General features: G+C 41.3%; 1 protein-coding gene across 5 annotated transcripts in view; it reads right to left on the bottom strand.

Annotated features, from left to right (window-relative positions):
• Positions 1 to 10,666: 10,666 nt before the first annotated feature.
• Kdm3 (Lysine demethylase 3) overlaps positions 10,667 to 24,801 on the bottom strand; it is a 1,114,672-nt gene continuing 1,100,537 nt past the window's right edge. For 2 of the 5 annotated variants that reach the window (XM_076208685.1, XM_076208687.1), the window contains 8 exons: positions 21,124 to 21,322; positions 20,382 to 20,537; positions 17,274 to 19,749; positions 16,563 to 17,134; positions 16,141 to 16,463; positions 15,346 to 16,043; positions 14,925 to 15,241; positions 10,667 to 14,797 (listed from right to left, as the gene is read on the bottom strand). In XM_076208685.1, coding sequence (XP_076064800.1) covers positions 14,492 to 14,797; positions 14,925 to 15,241; positions 15,346 to 16,043; positions 16,141 to 16,463; positions 16,563 to 17,134; positions 17,274 to 19,749; positions 20,382 to 20,537; positions 21,124 to 21,322 — 5,047 coding nt within the window. In that variant the 3' untranslated portion in view covers positions 10,667 to 14,491. The remainder of the gene's footprint in view (positions 14,798 to 14,924; positions 15,242 to 15,345; positions 16,044 to 16,140; positions 16,464 to 16,562; positions 17,135 to 17,273; positions 19,750 to 20,381; positions 20,538 to 21,123; positions 21,323 to 24,801) is intronic. The other 3 variants (XM_076208686.1, XM_076208688.1, XM_076208689.1) reach the window with 3 other exon arrangements.

Below are 24,801 nucleotides of genomic sequence, written 5' to 3'. Positions count from 1 at the left end.
TAAGGAAGGTAGAAGACAGATGATAGGGGTGAGTGGAGAATGGTTGTGATTCATGGGAGTGGGTGGGGGATGGGGGATTAGAGAGTATGTGTGAATGATATTACGATGCAGTCCAAAGGGATTTCTCCCCATCTTCTCTTTTTCTGCATAAGGGGATGGAAATGGTGGGGTTGCTGATTTAATGAAGTGGCCTTGCTGTGGATATGCTGTCTTGCTACATTGCTTCTGACCCAGGGCAGTGGGTGAAATGCAGGGATAACCTGTCATGCAGGAGGAGCCAAGAAAAGAGGGAGGGAGGGGTGGTGAATGGGAATGGAGTATGTGGGGGATGAAATGGGTGGGAGTGGATTTATGCCTTTAACTTTGGCTACCTCCCTTATAAGGGGGAAAAAGCCTTTGGTATATGTTTGTATGTATTTTCAGAGTCATCATATCCTTCCTTGGGGGCATTTTGCTCCTATTTGCTCAGTGTTGGTGAATTTTACCATCAAGAATCTTGTGTTGCCCAAGTCAGGGTTCACTTTATCTCAGTATAAGTTGAATTAGTGGCTGGTAAGATTAGGCATGTTTAGGAACATTTAGTGAGGTTGGGTTGCAGTCATTAATTCTGGTCCAATTGTTCCTTGATAATATTAATTGTCAAGACTCCCTCTGTGCAGAGACATGGCAGTTCTGGTATTGCCACTGTAAATTATTCTTTGAGTGGAGTGGGGCTGGTGTAGGTTCTTTACTCTATTGACAGGGAAATATCACAGATTATGACAGAGATGCAGTAGATTGTTACTGGGTTGTAGAGGGCTGCTACTCCCTTCTCAAAGGGAGTAGCATAGTGGATTGTTATAAAGACAGATGAGTTGGGAGAAGTGAGGGGGTCACCATAAAATCTTATTCTGGGGTGGGTACATGGAAGAAGGTGGTGCAGTTGCTTGATGTCTCAGGTAATTGAGGAGACAGTCCCAGAACATTATATTCAAATGGACTCAAATATAAATACAAGATCTGTCAACCTTTTTGTCCTCTTTTTTCTGTTTCTCGTATAGTATGGGGGTTGCATTACCTTTTTGAGTGTACTGGGAAAGAGAAAAGGATTGAACTTCCCCATCACCTCTCCCTGCAGATTCATCTGTTGTTATTTCTATCTTTTTTCATGCTTTGTTCTATTGGTTCTTCACTTTCTCCATTTTCCTTTTATTCATTTATTTTATTTTCTATTTATTCTATTTATTTATTTTATTTTTCATTTATTCATTTTATTTATCTATTTATTTATTTATTTTATTTTATTTTTTTGGCCTATTGAGTGCTTGCCAGTGGCATCTGTTGTCAGGTGGGCTTCACCAAGTGGATGGGTTTTAGATGCAGACTGGAAGATCTGGAGGTTTGTAACTTCCTGAAGAATTTAAAAAGAAAAAGGAGCACCTACGAGTCAGGGGTACCCACCAGTTTCAGGCACCAACTTAGTGGAAAGGAATGGGATAGGTTAGCGATTGGAAGGAAGGGGATGAATAGTTCGTCAGAATGATGGTTGAAGGCCATTCATCAACACTTAACCTCCTTTGTTAGGCTAATCTTACAATTAATTGGTCCCCAGCATCATACCACTCAAACACCTTCAACAGCCTTCCACCTGTACTTACAACACATTTTTATATAAAAAAAAAAAACTCATAACACTCAAAATTCAAAACAAATGATCAAAGATTGATGCCCCAAATTTCATCCAACATTTGACTTTTCCAGGCATCAACCCTTCTAAGAAATTCCTTGTGAGAAACAAAAACTACATTGACACAACTCTATTCATGTCATCACCCAGCACTGAAACAGTACTAACAGAGAATAGGCTTGGCTAAAAATTCAAATTTTCCCAGATGCAATCACCACACTTGTCCTACATAGACGACAACAACAACAACAACAGTATTTCTTCCTTGAGTGACTTGTGGACCAATCAAGTGACCCTGATCAGCTCAACATTTCTGAATTGGAATTGAACATTCAATAAGCATCCAGAGTGGATCATACCTCCACCTAGAGAGGCTGGGACCTGGTACATCTGAAGTTCACACAAGAATATATCCAAAAAATACACAACCATTACTAGCTTCACAGACATTATCATGATAGGTGATATGGGCATGGCATTGGGGTGAGTGAGGATGTAGGTTTTGTGGTAGGTAGGTTATGTTAGAGGGGGTAGGTCAGTGGTTCCCAAACTTTTTTGGCTGCGACCCAAATCGAGATCTGGTGAAGATGTGGCGACCCAAGTATCAAAAAGCAATTTAGTTTAGCTTAGTTTGGTTTTATGCGTAAGTGTAGGGAAGCTTTTGATTGAAATAATTTGTTTCTAACAAGGTCTCGCGACCCATTCTTGAACACTTCACGACCCATGTTTGGGTCGCGACCCATAGTTTGGGAATCGCTGGGGTAGGTGTTAGTATTTGGGTGGATGGGTTGAGTGGGCGGTGAAATAGGAGGGTAGCTAAATGGAGAAATGAATGGGTGGTTGGATAGTAATGATGCCTACATAGGTATCATGAGGAACAAGTGGGTATATGAGGATACCTGCATCAGCATCTCTCACATGAGACCCATGGCGGAACCAGCAACAGCTACCTTATTGGCTTACGAGTCACTGAAGGAAAGGATATTGTGATGTTATGTATCTGTGTATGGCTAGAGGAGAAGGTCATTGTAGGATGAAATATCAAATCTTCATTGGAGTGATTACACTTAGGCAATTTGTATCTGTGGCTAGTCCCATTCTGTATTGCCATTTTTAGCTGGAGTATTTGTCAGAATGAAGTTCTACTACTATGATTCTTGCTTGTCATGGAGGGGATTTCTCTATAGGGCTGATGCCTGGGAGAGGTTGATGGAATAGGGATTTTGGTGATCAGAGTTGGAGTACTTGTCTTGTGATCCGAGTGTTTTTTCCATGTTGTAAATAGTATATCGTTGTAATTGTTTGGATGGTGGGTTGTGTCAGTGGGTTTTTTTCCAGTTAGTTGTGTTTATTTTATGTAATGAAATGGATGGGTATGATTGATGGCTTTTACTTAAAACTATATGCCTGCCATATTCATGTACTTTTCTATGGGGAGAATTTTTGTTTGTGTAGATACTCTGTTAGGGTGGTATTAGTATCCTGTGCATTCTTAATGGTTTGTTTTACATAGTATGTTGGGCATCTGTTTTCTTGAGTGTAGGGAATTATGCCGGGGAGTTAGTGTTGTTGTTCCCTGGACTGTCTGGCCAAGGATTCTCATCTCCCTGAAGCTGGAATGGAGTTTTCCCAGTGTTGTTGGCATGCATAATTGTGTACAATGCAGTTTTCCATAATGTGTTCTATGGGGTGAAGTGTTACATCCTGGACAGTCATCTGCAATGCAGTCACCCAGCCTCCTCTGGTAATTTAGAAGGGTTGGATGGTGGCCGCACCAGTGAGCAATTTGATTATAGATATGCTTCTGAAGGTGGGTGTCTGGTGATTGTGGAGGAATAGAAGAGAATATTTATGTGTGATGTAGGTATTTGGGTGTTGTTTTGATGTTGTTTATCATGTGTGGATGTTCTACCATGTAGTGTTTTGGATGGGTAGTGTCTGTGGAGACTATGTCTAGTGTTTGTATGCCTTTCAAGTCAAGGTGATCCTGGATTTTGAGTTTTGTTTAACGGTGTAAGGCTTTGTTCTATTTAGTCTGTAAGGTGTTGTGGTGTGTCTATGTGAGGTTAGGGGCCTACGTGGGGCTCACATAGTTCATCACTGAGCATTGCATGGTTTGTATACTTTAGTGGTTGTTGTAACTATAGTCAAGTAAAATTCTTATGAACCATTTGTTGATGGTGATCAGTTTCTACTTACCAAAACCTGTGCTTCACACTAGTCTTAGTATGTTTATTTTCTTGTTTGGTCCTTCATGTGTGGGCTGAAGGACATTTGAGTATCAAAAATGAGGCCCCAAATTTTGGGGCTTTTTTCCAGTAGGAGTAAAACATTCATTTGTCCATTCTAATTTGAGTATGTTTGGGTGTTCATACCAGTTATTTTGTAGTTGCTGCACTCAGATATCATTAGATTATCTGCATAGTGAAGGCTTTAGTGTCATGCTCTGGATTTGATGCAAGGTGATCACTTGTGAAAGGTCAAATAGTGTAGGCAAGAGTCTTTGGGAGAATATATTACAATATTTTGATCCCAAATGAATAGTTGGTTTGAGATACTCTGCAATCTCTTCTGGGGAAGAAGTTGATTAGCCATTTCTTGCCATTGCTGTGGATGTCGTCTAAATGATCTCTTTTTGATTGTGTGTCTGGGGTATCAAATGCCTTTTTTATGTCTATTACCACCATATCTATTCTTTCTAGCAGTGATGATTCAGTTAGATATTGCAAACTCCTCCTATCAGGAGGCTAGGACAGTGTCCCTTACAGAGTTGTACTGTATTCTTAATCCTTGTAATACTTGTTGGGATTTGTGAAAAGTGTGCTGATGGAATGGTCCTCTTTGAATTGTTGATTAAAGGTGGTGGGCAGTTTTGTTTTGGCTTGAAGATCAGTCCATCATTAGGCTATGGGGGAAAGTGGCAAGGTTGGTCTGTAGGATGCTGGGATTTCTTGTATGTTTTGTAATTTGTTTGGTTTTAAGTTGGGGATTTTATGTGCTCCTTTCCAGATTGTTAGGATTTTGTTGTGCTTCCATGAGTAGTTTACAATATCTCTCAAGGCTTTTATTGCTTTGGGACCAATGTGCTTTAGATGGATGTCTGAAATATTGTCTTGACCTTGGGCAAGATTTTTTCTTCTCCAACTTTTTGTATTTTCTACTGTATATCCTTGTTGCAAAAAGGAGGGGGAATTTGTATCTGGTTTCATCTTGTGTATTTTTCTGGTTATCTTTCTATTTTCTGAAGTTGTGGGCTTGAAACTTGTTTTGGAGAAATGCTTGTTATTGTTGTTGTTGTTCCCTAGACTGTCTGGCCAATTAGTCCTGTCTGAGGAATGCTACAGCTGGAATGGGGTTTTCTCATACATACATACATACATATACCAAGGCTTTTTCCCCCTTCCAAGGGAGGTAGCCAAAAAGGGAAAGGCATAAAAACACTCCCACCCATTTCATCCCTAAATACACTCCACATCCCTCCCACCCTTCCTCTCATCTGAGCACCTCCTGGATGACGGGTCATCCCTGCACCCTGCCCACTGCCCTGGGTCAGAAGCAGTGTCGCAAGACACAGTACATCCACAGCAAGGCCGCTTCATTTAATCGGCGACCCCCCCTCTCCGTCCCCCTTTGCATATAAGGCGAGGACGGGGAGAAATCCCTTCGGGCTGCGTCAAAATTTACTCACACATACTACCCCCCCCCCCATCATCCATATACAACCATTCTCCACTCACCTCTGTCTTCCGTCCTCTCCCTTCCTTCCTCAACAGACATTCCCCTCTTCCCCAAAGCCCCCTTCACCCCATCCATCCACCTCATCCTAGGACGTCCCCTCATGTTCACTCCCTCCACATCTGCCTTCCATACCTCTTTTACTAGTCTTTCCTCACTCATTCTTTCCATGTGTCCAAACCATCCTAATATTCTTTCATCAACCCTATCTCCCAAATCCTTTTTCACCCCTGTTCTCCTCCTCACCTCCTCATTTCTCACTCTATCCAGCCTAGTAACCCCCACCATACTTCTCAGACACCTCATCTCAAACACATTCAAACTCCTTCTCTCTTCTTCTCTTATGTTCCACGTTTCTGCCCCATACAGTGCTGTTGGCACAATCACTCCTTCATACAGTCTCCTCTTCGCATCCATTCCCAAATGTCTATTCCTAATTACACTCTTTAAACCACCAAGACATTTACTCGCTTCTCTCAATCTACATTCTACCTCCACCTTCACTCCACCTTTTCCTGCTACACTTGCACCCAAGTATCTAAAACTATCCACTTCCTCCAGTCGCTCTCCCTTAATGTTCACTTCCAGTCTACTGCCACTTTCACCCTTTGTACATCTCATCACCTTACTTTTACCCACATTTATCTTTAGCTTTCTTCTATCACATACTCTCCCAAACTCTGCCACCAGCTTCCTCAATCCCTCCTCTGACCCTGCCACAAGCGCAGTGTCGTCCGCAAACAACAGCTGGCTCACCTCCCACTTTTCTCCATTTTCTTTAACCATCTCCAATCCCTGACTCACTACCCTAGCATTCACCTCTCGCACCACCCCATCCATGTATAAGTTGAACAGCCAGGGCGACATAAGCCCTTTATAGAGTATTGTGTTGTTGGCTTGCATGATTGTGCACAATGCGGTCTTCCATAATGTGTTGTATGGTGTGTGTTGCATCCTGGACAGTTGTCTGTGATGCAGTCATCCAGTTTCTTCTGGTAACTTAGATGGGCTGGATGGTTGCCACACTAGGGGGAGAGAGGATTCAGGGGGATGTATACCAAGGGGTCTGGTATGTAGCAATGTGTTGTCTTTCAGTTTGATGATGGAACAGTGAGTGATATGATTATGGATCTTATGGAGGCTGATGTTGTGTGGTTTTGGAGGAAGAGAAGAGAGTATTTGTGTGTGATATAGGTGCTTGGGTGTTTTGATGTTTCTTGGTGTGTGTGGATGTTCTGCCAAGTAGTGTAGTGGGGGGTTTGTGGAGGCGACAGCAAGTGTGTGTGTGCCTTTTATGTCAAGGTGATCTTTGACTTTGAGGACTTTCATTTCATGATGTAGATGGTCTGTAGGTTATTTGTGCAGCCTACAATCATCTTTAGGGATTTGTTTTCTTTAGTCTGTAGGGTGTTGTGGTATGTCTTAGTGAGATTAGTGGCCCATGTGGGGCTCACATAATTCATCACTGAGCATATACATTGTATACTGCAGTGGTAGTTTCTTTGTCAGAATGTTGTTCCTGCAAGTGATTTAGGTGCATCAAATTTAGGTGTGTCTTTTGTCTTCTGTTTGTGATGTGTTGTTCAAATGACATGGATGTCTCATATGTTATGCCAAGAATCTTGGGTGTATGTGTGTATGGTAAGTGTTGTTGATAAGAGGCATGGTATATATGTTCTGCTGTCCAGTTGGTGAAAAGTGTGGTTGTAAATTGGTTGGGGCTATTTTGAGTCTATTTGTAGTGAACCATGTGTTGTGTGTGTCGAGGACAGCTGTAATACTTCTGCAGATTTGTCTGCAATATGGTGTGTGCATGTAATTGTTATGTCATTTGCATAAGAAGAGATTTGCATTCCTGAGGTGTGGGGTGTAGGTATATTATGTATGTATAGATTAATGAGTGTGGGGAATATAACTAAGCCTTGTGGTACTCCATCCCTAAAGTTTCTGGTGTGCGATGATTGGCCATTATATAACACAAAGGCATTTCTACCTGTCAGATAATTGGCCAGCAATCTTTTGATATTATTGTGCATGTCTCTATTGTATATTTTGCTTGTGAGATTATGGTGGGGAATGTCATGGAAAGCTTTACTAATGTCAAGCATTATAAGAAGTGTTTTGTGTAGGGGCTTATCTGAATTAATGTCATCAAAACCTGTGGAGTGTAGTGGTCTAAAACCATGTGATTCAGCAAGGGGGATATGTGGTGTGACAAGTTGTAGAATGAGGCATTCTATGATTTTGTAGGGGATGCAGAGACATGTGATTGGCCAGTGTGATGCTGGAACTGTTGGGTCTTTGTTAGGTTTGGGGATTGTGATGATTTTCCCATGTTTCCATATGTCGGGTATAGTTCTGTGTGAATAGCTGTAGTTTGCAATGTAGGTGAGTGCATGTATGCCATGTGGTCCAAGAAATACTTGTTAACAATGTTGCACTGCTGTTTTGATGATTGGATTTTTCCTCGAATCGTTCAAACTGCTTCACTGATGGGAATGGGTCAATTTTTAATTTTTTAATGGCTTTTAATGTATTCCACATTGTTGTTTTCTCATCTATAGTTTTCATGTTTTCCAGTTTCCTTTCTTTTGTTTTAGGTCTGGTTTCTGTTTATTTGTTGAAGTAGTTCTTTCTCTTCTGTGGGTTTCAGCTTACTTTTTAGCCTCTCGTCTTTATGAGGGTGGATAGCCCTGGTGTGTGCATAGGGTTGTATTTTCTCTTGTACCCTCAAGGAATGTTTCTTGATGGTTTTCTGTACAGTGGGACCAAGGACAGGTCCCTCTATGTGGTGGCCCTGCAAGATTGACAGCAAAGCCACCCATTATCAGAATCTGTCAACTCCCTCACTTCCAACAGGAGGTGCAGTCCTGAGGGGTTGGCAATTGGTCTTTTTACTGGGCCCAGAAATTCTCTCTCAACTTCAACAGTATTTCTTACACTTTTAAACATGGAAAGCTGACAACTGGCAACTGTTCTCTTTCTCCCTAACACGTTGAGCCAGTGATATAAAAACGGTTCCACACTGATACAACACAGACACCAGTGTAAAATTGCTTCCCAGAGAGATTTGTGGGATGTTCTGAGGACCATTCCCAACAACTGTGAAGCTGTAAGTTTTCCATTTTATAAACTAGAGGCAACAATTGATTGTGATCTTATTAGGAATTTATCAGTTTATGCAATTCTTTTCTGCATGCATACACACACACAAAATTGACAGTGATACCATTCTCAACCATCAGAGTTCAAGTCCCACCCAGGGCTGAAAATATTTCAGCAACACTGCACTGTGAGCCAGCACTCCAACTCTGGTGGGCAGAGTTGAAAGTGTGTGTGGGTAAGGACATAGTATTACCCATAGATCAGGCCCTATAGAGCTCTGAGCTTTCATCCAGGAGGGTAATAGCTATTGATAAAATCCAACACATGAGCCAAGACTGTGGTGAATCACATACACACACACACACACCTATCCATAACCAATTTGTCACCCCTCCCATCTTTGCACCTCAATAAGTAAAGGGGTCATCCCTATTCCTCACCACACCATTCAGGTCAGAGCTAATGTAGCAAGACACAACATTTCAGTTCAAAAGACAATACAGCATTTAACAGTACTTCCACAGCAGGGACACAACAGCCAGAGTAGGCTTACCCCTCCATCTCATTAAATGGCAACTAACTCGACTCTACACTATGTATTTTTCTCTTGTGATGAGTTATGTACACATCATTTCAGTAGGAGCTATATTTACAGTAATCCCTTCAATTTGACACCTTTGTTTTTATTTACAGTTTTGACTAAGCACAGGTTTACATCTGTTTATATATGCCGATAAAATTCAAAATAAAATTGTGAAAATCTGTACCACATTTTCAGTCATCAGGCAGATGTCCTCACTCGCATCATTATGAGGTAAGTGGCTCCCTCTCCTTGCCTCACCAACACAACATACCTGAACTGCATACCTTTAAACATGTTTTGTTAGTATTACATCATTGTCTTTTACCTCAGCCAAGATAAGTCTGTTCTTTATACTGAGAACTTATTCCCCCTTATAAAGGAGGTAGCCAAGTCAAAGGCACGTACCTACTCCCACCCATTCCACCCCTATTTTAGCTCATGGATGACACACTACAAAGCCCTCTGTGAGGGGCACCATCCTAGCCTTCCAATAGGGGGGAGTTTGTTACGTTAAACCATATCATCATCATCATGGATGACAAGTTATCCCTGTATCCTGCACACTGCCCTGGGTCAGAAGCAATACAGCAAAACATAGTGTATCCACAGCAAGGCCATTTCACTTCATCTGTGACCCCCCCCTCTCCATCCCCTCATACAGAAAAAGATATGGGGAGGAATCCCTTTAGGCTGCGTCAAAATATTATTCACACATAAGCACCCCGCCCCTCCCTTCCTTGCATAACAGTATCAAATCTACAGTCATCCTTATCTCCTGCCTTCTCCCCCTTGCTCAACAGGCATTCCTCTTTTCCTCAATGCCCCCTTTACCCCATCCATCCATTTCATCCTCTGAAGTTCACTCCACCTCTTGTACTAATCTTTCATCACTCATTCTTTCCATGTGTCCAAGGTAAGTACTCCTACTGAAATGCAACAACAAAAAAAGGAAATTATACACATGTATAGTGGGGGACGGAGAGGGGGGGTCGCCGATTTAATGAAGCGGCCTTGCTGTGGATGTGCTGTGTCCTGCGACACTGCTTCTGACCCAGGGCAGTGGACAGTGTGCAGGGATGACCCGTCATCTAGGAGGTGCTAAGATGGGAGGGAGGGTGGAGGGGTGTGGAGTGTTTTCGGGGATGAAATGGGTTGGAATGTTTTTGTGCCTTGTCCTTTTTGGCTACCCCCCTGGCAAGGGGGAAAAAAGCCTTGGTATATGTATGTATGTATGTATAGTGGAAAGACCCCTTAGCTTTATGAGGTGTGTGTGGGGGGTGGGGGAGTGCTCAAGTGAAAGCATACACCCTCCCATAAAACCCATTTGTTGTCTCTCATATCTTAGCTTTGTCCCCTGCCACACTGCTTGAATCTGAAACAATGCAGTAAAACACCACAACAGGGCCCAACAGCCAAACCTGGTTTACCCCGACTGCTTCATTATATGGCAACCCTCCTTTCATCCACTTGAGAAATATACAGAGCAGACAAGAAGACTTCTTTCTTCATCTATTTACTTCTATCCTTTTCACACACTTCCTTGCTTGGTAGACATTTCTCATGTATGCAATACCCCCTCACCCCATCTATCCACATCATTCTTGATCTTCCCTTCAAGTTACCTCCATCCACATTCTTTTTCCTATTTTTTTTTCACTCATTCTATCCATATGCCGAAACCACCTCGGCATTCTTTGATCAACCCTATCTGTGCTATCAGTTTTCACCCCACTGACTCACAACCACATCTCTCTATTCATCTTATGACCCCTAACCATACGTCTTAAAATACATTATTTTAGGCTCTTCCTTTCTGACTCCTCTGAATTTCAAGTCTCCATACTATGCCATGGGCACAATTCCCTCATACAGTCTCTCCTTGTGTTAGATATCCATTTCTCATGATTTTTTGTGCCCCTTCAAATATTTAATTGTTTCCTTTGCTCAACTCCACCCCCACCCCTCCATTTCCCACCACATGCAACCCCAAATGCTTAAGAGCTCTCCACTTCTTGCCTCTCGCTCTTTAAACTCGTCTCCAAACTGTAACCACCATCACCTCTTGTACATCTCATTACTTTTGCCCACAACTATTTTTAAGCTTCCTCTCACACTCCCAAACTCCCCTTATTGCTTCAGTCTCCTCCAACTCAGCTTTGTATTATCTGCAAACAACAACTGACTTACCTTCCACTACTCCTTACTCGTTTACTAACTTCAAACCCCTGCCTAACACCCCCATGTTCCTGTGTTTACCTTCCCCACTGCCCCATCCATGCACATGTTGAGCTATGGTTAGTTATGAAGGAAGTAATGTATTAATGGAAAGTTTAATTACTACATAAACCTTAGCAGAGTATACAGTATTAAGAAATCAGTTTCATCACACAAAGAAAAAATGGACAGGAAATTTATATCATTACTACAAGTACCCAAATCCAATAGTACTGTAGGAGTGAAGATACCATTTTTTTTTTTTTTTTTTTTTTTTTTTTAAGGACCTTAACTTTGTAGATCACAGACTATAACCAATAATATACACATATCAAAACACTGTTTCCAGTATGGTTGTTAATGTTTAGGCTAATGGCTTCTATGAGATCAAGGTCAACATGATTTTAGGATGATAATGGTTGGTAGCTTTGGGGAGGTCCATGTGACCTTGATTTCCAGCTGCTGACCCAACTAATTTTTGTCAACACCTTATGAAATCTAACTTTATCTCTACTCTCCATCGCAACTATATGTTGATAACCTCATTTGTCTAACAATCTTGTTTACAAATTGTGCTCAATGGTGATTTTGTCCAAGGCAAAGATTTCTAACAACCTCACATTAAGAGTGGTTTAAGCATCTGTCCAGCAGTTTCATTCAAAGGCCACTTGTACATATGTACATACCAAAAAGGCCTCTTCCCTCTTACAAGGGTTGTGGCCAAGTCAGATTATACATTGATTTGTTGTCCCTTTAGTAATGATTTGCCTTGTATTTTCATTATATATTTCTACATTATTTTGTCTTAGGATAGAATTTACACTTCCCCATATCATTTCATATAACAATATATTGGCTTTCAATTTCACAGCCTTATGGCTTTACCCAACACCGACATTTCAGATACCTTTTCCCAATTCATCTTACAATTTCACCTTAGAACCTTGCAATTCATACTCCAGTATTGCTTTTCTACAATTGTCTTGCACATTGCCCTCCCATGATTTTTATAAAATTCATCTATGGGATTTCACTTTACCCAACCCTGATGGTCTTTGATGCCTGGTACTAGAATTTCATTACTCAATCTATAGTTTTGGGTATTTATCCTTTTGTGAATTTTACCCCGTATATTTCACGTTTCTATCGTTATAGATCCACTATCATCCGACTACCTGTGGTCCTTCCTGATATGCTATTTTTCACTTTTGCTCATTACATTTTTCCAAGTATTCTAGATTGAAAGTGATCCATTACTAGTTATTACTGGTTTCAATACTATTCAGCCATTTTTAATTAAACTTTGCAACAAACAGGGATATTGGTTAATAGTTGACAAAAGATGCAGGTGTCTGATGAAGTGGACGGAAGACAAGCCTGTGTATTATGTGCTGTTAGGGACAGAAACCCAATACAATGCTGTTTTTCTCAACTCTTGTCCAAATCTTTCTCCATAGTATTACTGTTAGGTTGTTGTACATCTTGATTTGCTAATTGAACTGTTCCCACATTTAATGTTAGAAATTGAATCATAACACATTAATTGTGTCAGTTTATATCCCTAACCGTACATTTTTAAATTACATTGAAATTAGCAAATTGGCCATGTCAACTTAAATCAAGAAGGCCCTTAATATTTCTTCCATCATCACACTAAAGACCTTATATAAACCATTCTAATTTATTGGAAGGATAAAAAAGAAAGAGCCTTGGTTCATGGCAACATTTTTCCTATTCAAATTGTGATCTGTTTACATATTGACAGTACAAAAAGTAGTAGGGTCGTGCTCCCCCATCCCGAGTGGTGGTGGAGGAGGAGGAGAGGTGTCACCTTAGCGCAGCTGGGGTGGACTTAGGCACCACCAACCACCTACCTACAACAATTTACATTTCTACATCCGCCCATAATTGTCAAGCAAATAAATTACTTCACTCTGATTTCTCATCATGGCTATCTCTTTAAAATAAGAAATCTTGGCAACAATATGCCTATCACTTGTGTTTTGTAAATTTCTCTAAAAAGAAAACACAGACTGCTATGTTAAACAAGTATAACAACATGATGTGTGAGAAACACACTACAGAAAACATACAGTCCTCAAATCTACTCACATTTACACCAACAATGAGATCATGTACAAAATGAAACCAACATCTAGTGCTCTAGCAGGTGGGCAAGATTGAAGCCACCACTCCATCCACACCAGCAACAGCCGCTTGAGATGGGGTGGAGGAGGAGGAGGAGGAAGAGGAGAAGGGTGGGAAAGGTGGCAGATATAGCCCACCTGTAAAATGTTCAAGGTTATCCAATCCCACCTTGGCTTTTAACTCTCTCCTGGATAGTCGAAGGTATAACAATAACATGCTTGCACATCCCTCACACATGTCCAGTGTGCACAGTCCTTTAATGCTTGACACTCGTATGGCAATATCTTCATACACCTGCGTGGGGAGTGTGTAACTGCCCCCTACTGTTATTCCTATAGTATGATACAGCACAAATTTCTTTTTTGGCGCACTCATAAACTAGTATACATGGTGCACATTCAAAGGACTTGCACCTACGTAGGAAATAGCCCGTCGTTCACAACATGGCAAAACACCAAACACCCACCAAAGAAAGCTTGTACACTTATCTGTGCACTTTAAACTTTGTCATCACTGGTTTTTAAGTACACCATGGATACATTGATTGTTATGGTCCTAAAAACAGGTCCACTAGTATTAGTAAACCACATTGCATTAATAAATATTTAGAACTTCTAAGCTTACATTACTGTCTTTGTTAATCGACGTCAAAATAAATCATACATTCTAACTCTCGCTAGCATACCAACTCTTCTTAGGTATTAAATCAAAATGGAATTGAATATTTGCACTCAAAAATACAAGAAGAATCATGTAAAAAGTGCTTGAGACTCGGTTCTCAAAGAAAGTGTCCTAATCACTTTGGGAGTCCCCTTATATGCTTCCAGAGACAGTGGCGCCAGCAGAAGACATGACAGGTCCAAGGTAGATAGTCACAGACAACACGCACAATATCACACAATAGCAGCTCCACTTCAAGCACTCCTAAAATTCTTGTTTATACACCACTGGCACTGGTGTTGAGCATATAATGTTCTAGCTGGTTCATAGCCAACTGTCTACTATCATTACACTCGCATGACTATTCAATGCACCATTTTTCACAAATCCTCCTCCTCCTCCTCCTCCTCTTCCTCTTCTTCCTCCTCCACTTCTTTCTTTACTTTTCTGTCCACTTCATCCTTAATTGGAGTTTTGACACTGTCTTTCTTAGTGGCACACATAAGTCGTGCCAATGCATCTTTCATGGCATGATAGATGATATTCTTAATTTGGAGCTTGTCCTCATGGTTAGTATGTGTGTCACTTAGGTGCCTGAACTCTTGTGTCAGGTGGAAGCAGTAGGACACATTTTCTGGAGACACAAAGTCCTCTGCCACCTTGACACAGTTGTGCAGATTTCGAACCTGGAAGATTAATAATTCTTGTGAGCAAATAACATATTCCAACAAATTAGCTGTCTTATGTACAAGAGCACAAGAGAGACAAGAAAACTGAAAGAAAAAATAAACAAACAAATAACAAAATCCTGACCTGATGTGGCGCTCCAGCAGGGATAAAGAGAGCATCTCCAAGGCACTGGACGATGGCATAGCCCTCCACCCCATACTCCTTATACAGGCGCTCTCGAAGTGGTCCATTCAAGTACCAAGACTGGTCATGAATGGGGTCATGGTGTGGCTCCAACTTGTCCCCTCTTTCAATGGCTACTTTGTTGAGGAGATCACGAATCTTGTCAGAGTCTCGTGCATGATAGATGTGCCACAAGGCCCCTGGCACCTCTTCTTTTTCACGCACACGCCGACGAGTTAGGATGTCACAGCCAGCATCATCGATTGCCTTAAGGGCTTCTGTTGAACAAAAAAGTATAATATAACATTCATGTAAAACATGTGTACTGATTTACATCTACTTTCTTACTTATTTGTATATCTTTTACAGTTTACAAACTAACCTTTATTATGTTCTTCGTAATCTGCATCTTTGGGTACTCCTACATAGCACATAACATTAACAGCATCAGAAATATCAAGATGTAGGTTGGTGGAGGCTTTGCTTGGAAAGCATGCAGACCCATAGGCAATGTACATTTTGGGACCAAGGTCAGGCCTCACAAAACATTCTGGGAGACGTCCAGCCAGGTTGACCCTGCCATTCCTTCTCGTATAATCTCCCATGGGCAGCACAGACATGAGGTCCTCAAAGCGAGAGGGCAACATCTCTGAGAAATCCTCACCAGGGGGCCAATCCTTCAACTTGAGCAGCATGGGCTGGCCCTTATCATCCTTAAGTCTTTTGCTGTAGTTTTCAAATCCTTCCCAAAATTTCTTCATGGGTTGGTTGGGTACAATGTTTCCAGTCAGACAGTTAATCAGATCATTCTTGATGTCACCAAAATCCTTTGAGAAAGAGCTGGGTTTCCAGATGTCTGGGTTGAGCTTCTGTCCAGCCCCAGAAACAAGGACGGGTTGGCCTCGCTTCCACTGGTCCTGGAAGATGGCCACATTGGACGGTGATAGCGAATCCATCAACCGCAGTAACTTGCCATCACAGAGCCACGAGTGATTCACTCCTGGATACAAGTTACTACTCTGTGTCTTGGTCATAATACGAATAGGCAATAACTCACGGCCATTTGATCCATATTTGTATCTGTAAAAAAAAAAAAAGCATGTTAAAATTCCTATGCTTACAACAAAATTGCAAATTTTACATCAATAACACAAATATACAAAACAGATTTCCTTACTTTCTCACGAAGTGTTTGAGCTCCACTTTTTCACACTGCTTTTCTTCTTTATCAACTGAATTTTCTATAACATGTGAAATAACTTCATCTAAAGCATGTAGTTTTGGCTGCTTCTTACTGCTGTCTTTACCACTTTTGGCTACAAGACTGCTGCTGCTGCTACTACTACCACTACCACCACCAGCACCACTTCCTGAACCACTACTGCTGCTGTTTTCCTCCTTCGTGCTGCCATTAGGTTTGGCGCTGTTACTGATGAGTAGTTCAAGTAGAGTGGATGATTTGCCGTCCTTCTCATCAGAATCTGAATCAGAGTCAGAACTCTGCAAAGGAAAAAAATATATATATATTTTGGCATTACATAAATCTAAAACACAACATTTGCAAGTTTTTAAAACACTGGATACCTTCACAAAACATACCTCACTTTCCCTCTTATCATTAGAGAGAGCAACATTTGCAAGCCAATTCAATGGTGAATTGGACATATCTTCATCCTTCCCATTAGTTTTCTCAGTCTTTTCTTGCTTAATTGTACCATTAACTACTTCTGATTTGGGCTCCTTCTTAATGCTCTTGAGCAAATCTTTCTTCACCCCATTGACTTTCTTTTTGTCATCCTGCGAGGCATCATCTTTGAACTTTTTTGCTTCTGCGCAGCCACAGAACTGAGGTATTCCCCATGCATGCCTCATTTCATGAATTTTCTTACCCATGTCAAGCAAGGCATTGCCAGAGATGATCTGTGTAAGCATGAGCTTATCTTGCTCATGCGGAAGTCTTGAAGCACAAAGCAACCAGGAGAATTCATCTCTGTCTTTTCCACCATCGTCCCAAACCTTAATGGTTCCTTTCTTGCGGGCCTTGTAGCAATCGATGCATACAACAAAACCACACTTGCTGCATGCCCAATGAATATTGAATAATGTTGTTTCACATACATCACACATTTCTCGAACTCCTTGCACTACTCTCTTCCATGCTACTGTCTTATCTGAAAAGCAAGACATATTATGGTTATAAAATATCATACACATTAACATTTTCAATTCATAATCAGTGTAAGAATTAATGTATGAATCACAATAGTATTCATTATAAAATACAAGAAAAAACAAGAAAAAAATCCTTACCATCCCCCATATGTAAAGCCATAGCTTCTTTTTCTTGCTCAACCAGATTGCAGAATTGATCCCCAACATGTGTGACCAGAAATTTACTCATATCAACATCAAGGTCATCAGGAGGATTATCTGCATCTGGCACCCATAATCTCAAGTCATCTATTGCAGCATCCTTGACTGGATCAGAGAACCCTGCAACAGCCAGCTGCCCATTCTTGGTGTATCGAAGACTACGGAAAGCATAAAACCGACAAAATATATTGGGCATTTTCTTATTGCGCTGATGGGCAGTCCAACGACACTCCCGGCACTTTGGCAGTTTCGGAGCCACATCATAACATGACTTATCTTGTAAGAAGCTCTCACCAGTTTTCTTTAGCTGAGACACTGGAGGCTTCTGTAAGGGATCATTTTGTGGGGGCTCCTCCTTCACTTTTTTTGGCTTGGGCCCTTCTTCCTTTTCCTTCTCCTGTTTAGTTTTGGGTTTTCGGCCCCTTTTCTTAGGTTCACTCTCTCGTTTTGGAGTGTAACGTCCCATTTTCTTACTACTTGCTTCACTTGTATCACTGTCTTTATCACTATCTGTGTTACTATCACTGCTCTTCTTCAGTCTTCTTATTCGGTTTCCCTTACAACGTTTGGGTTTCTGAGACGTACTCCCTTCAGAATCACTAGAACTAGAGTCACCATCCTTAGAGTCTTGTGCATGGCCATTGGGTATGCTGTTCACTGCCTTTGGGGCTGGTTTACGAACGACACTTTTTGGGTCCCCCGACTTGATTGCCGGGGGAGTCTGGGGTTTGGAGGGTGGTACTGTGTTGCTGGCTGGAGGAGGGGTGGCCACCCTGGTCACCAGGGTGTTTGACTGTGTGGGTGGTGTGCCTTCACTTTCCCTATGTTTCTGCAGCCAAGCCTTTTTCTTGTGCACATAATTGGCAGGTGGACCAGGACTGTTCGACTTCTCAGGTTCTGCCTGTTTAACTGAACCAGGTGAAGAAGAATTTTCATTTCTTTGCAATGTAGGTGTAGTTGCTGCTGGTGGTGGCTGACTTGGTGGCCTGGATACAACTGGACTTGCAACGCGGGTTAAGTTGGCAATGGCTGCTGTGTTTTCCACTGTTGTTATAGTGGTGGCAGCTGTTGGGTACAAAGGACATGGCTCAGACACCCGAGACAGAAGTGGTGGTTGCACAGAACCAGTAGTAGTAGTGCCACCTTCCAATCTTGGTTTCTTAAGGTCTTGAGGAGTCGGAGTCTGAGTTCGACGTTTGTGGGGTGAAGCAGCATCATCTCTAGTACCCAAATCCAGAGGCTGAGTTTGTGTTGGTGGTGGGGAAACATGTGGGGTGGAGTGAGGGGAGGGATGGCAAGGTACACTAGGTGGAGGAGGAGCATGATGGGGAGGCACATGGGGAGAAGAAACAGGAGGCATCCTGACTGGTGGTGCTCCTGGTGCCACCACAGTTTTGTGGTGTGGAGAAGGTACAGTGGGTGGATAAATAATTCGTGCATCGTATGGACCCCTATCCATTGGCGGCCGTTGTTCATTTGGAGGCGGGGGTCTAGTAGTACTGTTAGTGTTACTTGAGTGTGCAGGTGGAGGGGCAGCCACAGGAGGCTTACTAGTCGTCAGTGCCATTGGCTGTGTCTGACGTGTGTCCACCCGACATACTGGGGTGCCTGTTGTAATGCCTGGCTTACCATATATCTGTGGTGGTGGTGAGCTCACTTTTGGTTTGGGAGGAGTGGGTGAAGCATGTATAGGATTAGGCATCATCCCTACATTCATGAGGTGGGATGGATGGGTGGTAGGGGGTTGTTTGGCTGGAACCTGATAATATCGCTCTTGGTGGGAAGGAGACGGTGAAGACTGTGGCTGTCTAACTTTATTAATTTCACCTGCATGAGGACTTGGTGCTAGTGTGCCTGGATGTTGAGGTGTCCCCCCTCTGTGAGGTGGAGGGGACGGATCATAATGTTTGTAAGCTGACGAGCTTGCAGAGGCATAAGGACTTGAACGCTCCAGTTGCCTCTGCTTTGGACTGATGGAGTGTGGAGGTTGTGTTTTTGCATCTGGCTGCATGATAACAGTTGCCTTATCCCTAGGGTCAACGTGTGGAGGATATGGTACACGTTCTGCAGGATGAGACGGTGCCTTGGAATCCTTGCCTAATCCATAACCCAAGGGATAGCTTCCAAGACTAAAGCTTGGGTCAGCTACTTTAGGCAACCCAGCTGTTATAGACGTCTTTTGATGAACTGCTGGCTTAGAATGAGCTGGAGGAGGATAAACAGACTTTGTAACCTGTTCCCGCCCTCTGTGCTGTTCATCTTGCCTGAATGCCTTATAGATACTCTCTTGGACCATTTTCTCTGGTTCATGTACTCGACGCAAAGACTCATCTGGCCGTCGCTGCTCCATGAAACGCCGGTCCTCTGCTCCACTGCTCGGTAAACCCGGCAGGTGACCCCATCCAGCAGCCTTCTGGAAAAGTCAGTCTCTATACTTGCCAATATTTTTACTTTGTCATATTTGCCCACCTATACACAGAATTACCTTATGATAGTAAATTAAAAGCCCAAGAAAAGTGCACTCTATTTCTGGAGTGCTGCACAATGAATTTAGCTGGTGAAAAACAAATGTATACATGCTATGTTTCAATATCTGACTATTACATACTTATTTATTTGAACTGATTATGCTGAAGACTATGTAGAAAACAGTGGGTACTTCATGCCACACACACACACACACACACACACAAATAAATAATTGGTCACTCAACAATTATAATTCCATGCAGAATATGCCCATGCCACCTACTGTTTAAATCATACAATCAATATCACTTTAAGTGTTTCATGACCTGGCATATCTAGTGCTCACTCTGACAAGGGAACCACAACAAGAGCTTCTTTCAAACTAAAGCAAAGAAGCTTGCGCACAATGGTGTGCAACTCAGACATGTGCCGCAACTACAAACATTGTTAAGACTGGCACATCAATATTTGAAGCAAGGGAGGATAAACATAATCATTCCACATTCATTCCACATTGAAAGTGGAGGGATAGGAGGTGCAAATCTCCATAAATCATCTCCCAGCTTTTACTCATACCTGGGCTTGAGTATGGTAGGCCTTATTCTGATGTGTCATGAGAAGGGAGTGGTTGGGAGGAGGTGGTTGGTTAGTTGGGTGGTTGGGGAGCATCTGTCCATAATAGGCATGGTGGAGAACGTCCCCACTCATGTGCCGCACGCTGTCCCGACCATGCTACAACAGACACCACAGGCAACGGTCACTCAAGTCCCTATACCACACTCCCCTCCTGCTCTCTGGTAGCTGCTACCACCATTGTTATCAAAATGCCACATCATATCCTACCACAATAAATCAGGGACCTGTTCTGGTCCAACATCCTCCTCAAATAAAACTGGAACGTTCCTTCAAACAATCCATTATCCCATAAGTCCACATCTATCAGTTCACATGTATTAATTAGAAAGGAGGGGGGAATAAGAAAAACAAGGAGGGGATGGGGGGGGGGGGGGAATTTGCCCAGATATTTGGACTAAATCAAGAAGACCAACTTTGCTGACCATATACAAGATTGTGAGCTAATAATCAGTCCTACACAGCAATGACATTCTCTCTTCTAACAACATAACTATTCTACAAAACAGGTCTACCAATTAATAATTTCAATTGATCTTTCTCAAAGAATAAAATAAAAAAGTATATATAAATAATAATAATAATAATAATAAATCTGGCATCCTTATTAACTCCACTCCTAGCAAAGCTCCCAGAGAAATAAAGATGAAGCAAGAATGGTCAAACCACAATAAATACTACTTACCTTGCGCTGAGCTAGTCTGAAAGATTCTTCGAAGTGCTGATTCACTTGCTGTCTCTCCTTCTCCTCTCTCTCCCTTCTCTCCTTCTCTTCACGTTCCCTCCTTTCTCTTTCATCTCGTTCTCTCCTCTCCCTCTCTGCACGCTCCCTCTCCATTTTCTCCTTGGCCTGTCTTTCTTTTGCTTCTGCTTCACGCCTGTCCCTGAAAGGTAACACCAACGTTAAATTTCAAGAACAGTTATGCAATACCCAATACCATTATCAAGTACCTTCACTACAAGCAGCTTCATCATTTTGGCTGTTTCCTAGTCATTTCAACCTGCTAAGCTTCCTGCAGTCAACAGATTAAAATAAACTGTCATCATTTTTGCTACACTAACACACATACACACTGGTAACAAACCAGCTATAGTTTAGGTCAACATCCTGCAGTCAAATGAAATATTTTTACACCAAACTATTCTATACACACAAAACCAAATAAAACAATAGGATTAAGGATATAATATACCTGCTGGTGTGCACACAATAGTTAAGTCCAAAACATTATTCAACCACACTTTATACATTAAATTACACTTATATGGATGCTTAAGATTAACTGTTGGCCCAAGTTCCACCAATCTGAAATCCACAGCTCCATAGACATAGCAGCTAAAGATCCTGAGTCTCCATATCTCTCAAAGGAGAAACTTTGGATTATTGTCTGCATTGTACTAATGTTGGGCCATTCCTATGCCACAAGCTTGTTGTAGTATTAGGGGGAACATTTACTGGCTGTCAGTTCATCTCATGTGAAAAGGTAGACAGTCAAATTAATAGATATCATGGGCTTTAGTCTAAAGATCATCTACCCTTCAGAGTTGCATCTCGTAAGGATATTTACATGTTCTGAATATGTCCAGCAAGGAGATGATTCTCCAATATCTATCAACCAGGACCATTTCATACAGGTACCTGAGTTTGACCCCTGCAAGCTAAATATATTGAGCAAATGTACAAGTGCAATAGTTTACAAATACAAGTGTGACAGATAATGAAAACTTAAAGCAGATAGTCTATTTCACTGTTATGTAATTAAATGAATGGCTGGTTGAAAAGACCAAATATCAATCATGGGACATGGTCATGGTGGTCCCAAGATGATGTGATGATGATTGGGAGGAGGAAAAAAATAATAATAATAATAATAATAAAAATAATAATAATAAAATAAATAAATAAATAAAATATATATATATATATATATATACACACATACATACACACACCCTCCATTTCCAAAAACCACCATCCCAACTCCAACTGGCAGTGCTAACCTCTGGGATTGGCACACATTTACATGGACTATGGTATCTTGCAATGCATACCCAATAGTGATGGCATAGGCAATTTGCTTTAAGACCATTGTTTTTGAAGTGTCCAGTTTCTTCTGTTCCTTGGGAGTGTAGTTGTAGGCACAAGTGGTTATTCATTTATTATTTTTATATAAAACTTATTGTTATCAAAACAAACAAGCATCCACACACATTGCTTGACGGAGTGGTAGCATTTACAACAGTTACCCCAGCGGTCCAAGATCAAATCCTGCCCAGGGCTGAAATAATTTCAGTATCGCTGCACTGCAAGCAGTTACTCCAACTCTCATGGATGGGGATTTTTTTTTTTTTTTTTGTGTGTGTGTGTGTGTGAGTAAAATCACAGTAATACCTACAGATCAGTCATATACGAGCTCTAAGCTCTCATCTGAGTCTAACACACAATCCAAGACCATAGTGAATTACACATTGAAAAAATGACTAATTTTGAGCCACACATGAATCTCAAGTAATGTATGATAACTGAAGAATTGCCCATCTATTCTATAAACATTAAAACTTGTTCAACATCCCATCTCAGGGCCTCATTGATGAAAGGTTATACCTATCCCCCACCACACTGCTCAAGCCAAAGATAATCCAATGAGGCGAGTGGTTCCACAGTAGGAACTGGTTTACCCCTACTGCTTCATTATATGGTTATTCCGTTCTTCATCCACTTTAAAAATTTATAGACCAGATAAAGTAAACATTCTTTCAGGCTCATTCCCATCTTTTACACTCTTCCCTACTTACAAAGGATTACAAAGGTGGAGCATGCTGACAGGAGACCTTTTGGTCCATAACTAGGTTGGATAGATATTCCTAAGGCACCCCCCTCCCATTTTTGGTCTTCCTCCATATTTGTTTTTTATTCTTTTCATTAGTCTTTTTCACTCTATATGCTCAAACGACCTTAGACACCTTGATCTATCACCATTATCTGCATCACCTCCACATCTCTCACTCTATCTATTCTTTTAACAATTATTATGTCTTTAAATACATAACCTCAATAACATACATTCTTCTGCCTTCATTATATTCCTACAATGCCATGGGAATCACTTACATAACATAAGAATGAAGGAGACTGCAAGAGACCATATGGCCTACACTAGGCAGCTCCGTGTCATAGAGCCTTCTCTTAGCATTCATCCCCAAATCATCTAACACTTTTCATTCCATCTACTTATTTGTCTCCTTTATTCTATTATTCACCTCCATTCCTCTGTCCACTGCCATACAAGATACCAAATACTAAACTAATTCCTCCTGCCTCTCTTCATGTCCACATACAACATACCATTTTTACTCCTTGTCCACTTCACTTCATTTTTGCCTACATTTGCTCAAAACTTTCTCTTCTCACACACCCTTACACAGATGCAAAGTTCTTCAGTATCATCAGAATCATCCTAAAGTGCAATGTCATCTGATGATAACTGGCACACCTACATGCCACCTGCCCCACCCACCAATTCCAAACATCTACCTAGCATTATTACATTTACGTACCTTACCATCCCATCCATAATATACACACACACATTATATTATATATATATATATATATATATATATATATATGACATCAAAATAAACACCATGTAAGGATGGACCCTTTATAAGTACATTTCATTTGTTACAGCTTTTTCAAGTACATGTAACAAGCGAAATGTCGTACTAATAAAGGCTCCATCAACTTGCATAGTGTTTCTTTTGATATTGTCAGTGACTGCCACATTCACACATATATTGAACAACCATGGTAAATTGAGTACACTTGAAATATACTCATTTCTGGCATATGCCAGGATGATAATGTTTCATCCATTTCATTTACTACCTGTGGCCCCACAAAGCCAAGACTCCATTGAACCAATCACAAACCTTGGGAAAATCTGGACTTCTGATGTGTTGATCAGTATTAATTTGTTTCTACATCACTGGCTATAGAAAGAGGAGGGTAGTAGTCACTTGATATCACTTATGTAAAAAAAGTTGGAGAAAAATAAAGTTGATAACATAGCTTGACCCTGGTCTTTGCCAATTGCACCTAATGATGGAGGTGTGCTGATGGGTTTATTGATGACAATTAGATCATTTTTATTTTTCCAATGTCTATCTCATTGGACCATCATTAGCATGTACCCACTGTTAGGTCCTGTCAAGATGGTTGACCATATAACCATTGACAAATGCCTACAACCAAAATATTTTAAGTTTCAAACAAACTAATGTGAGTTTGAATCAAAATGACATGGGATGTTAGGAATGACTCATTCCTGTTTACGTCTAGTCATACCAGCAGATACAAAGT

Source organism: Oratosquilla oratoria, chromosome 25, assembly GCF_046742065.1.
Source record: "Oratosquilla oratoria isolate Oo_2021 chromosome 25, ASM4674206v1, whole genome shotgun sequence".
Taxonomy (NCBI): domain Eukaryota; kingdom Metazoa; phylum Arthropoda; class Malacostraca; order Stomatopoda; family Squillidae; genus Oratosquilla; species Oratosquilla oratoria.
This window is presented reverse-complemented; position numbering and strand designations above follow the sequence as displayed.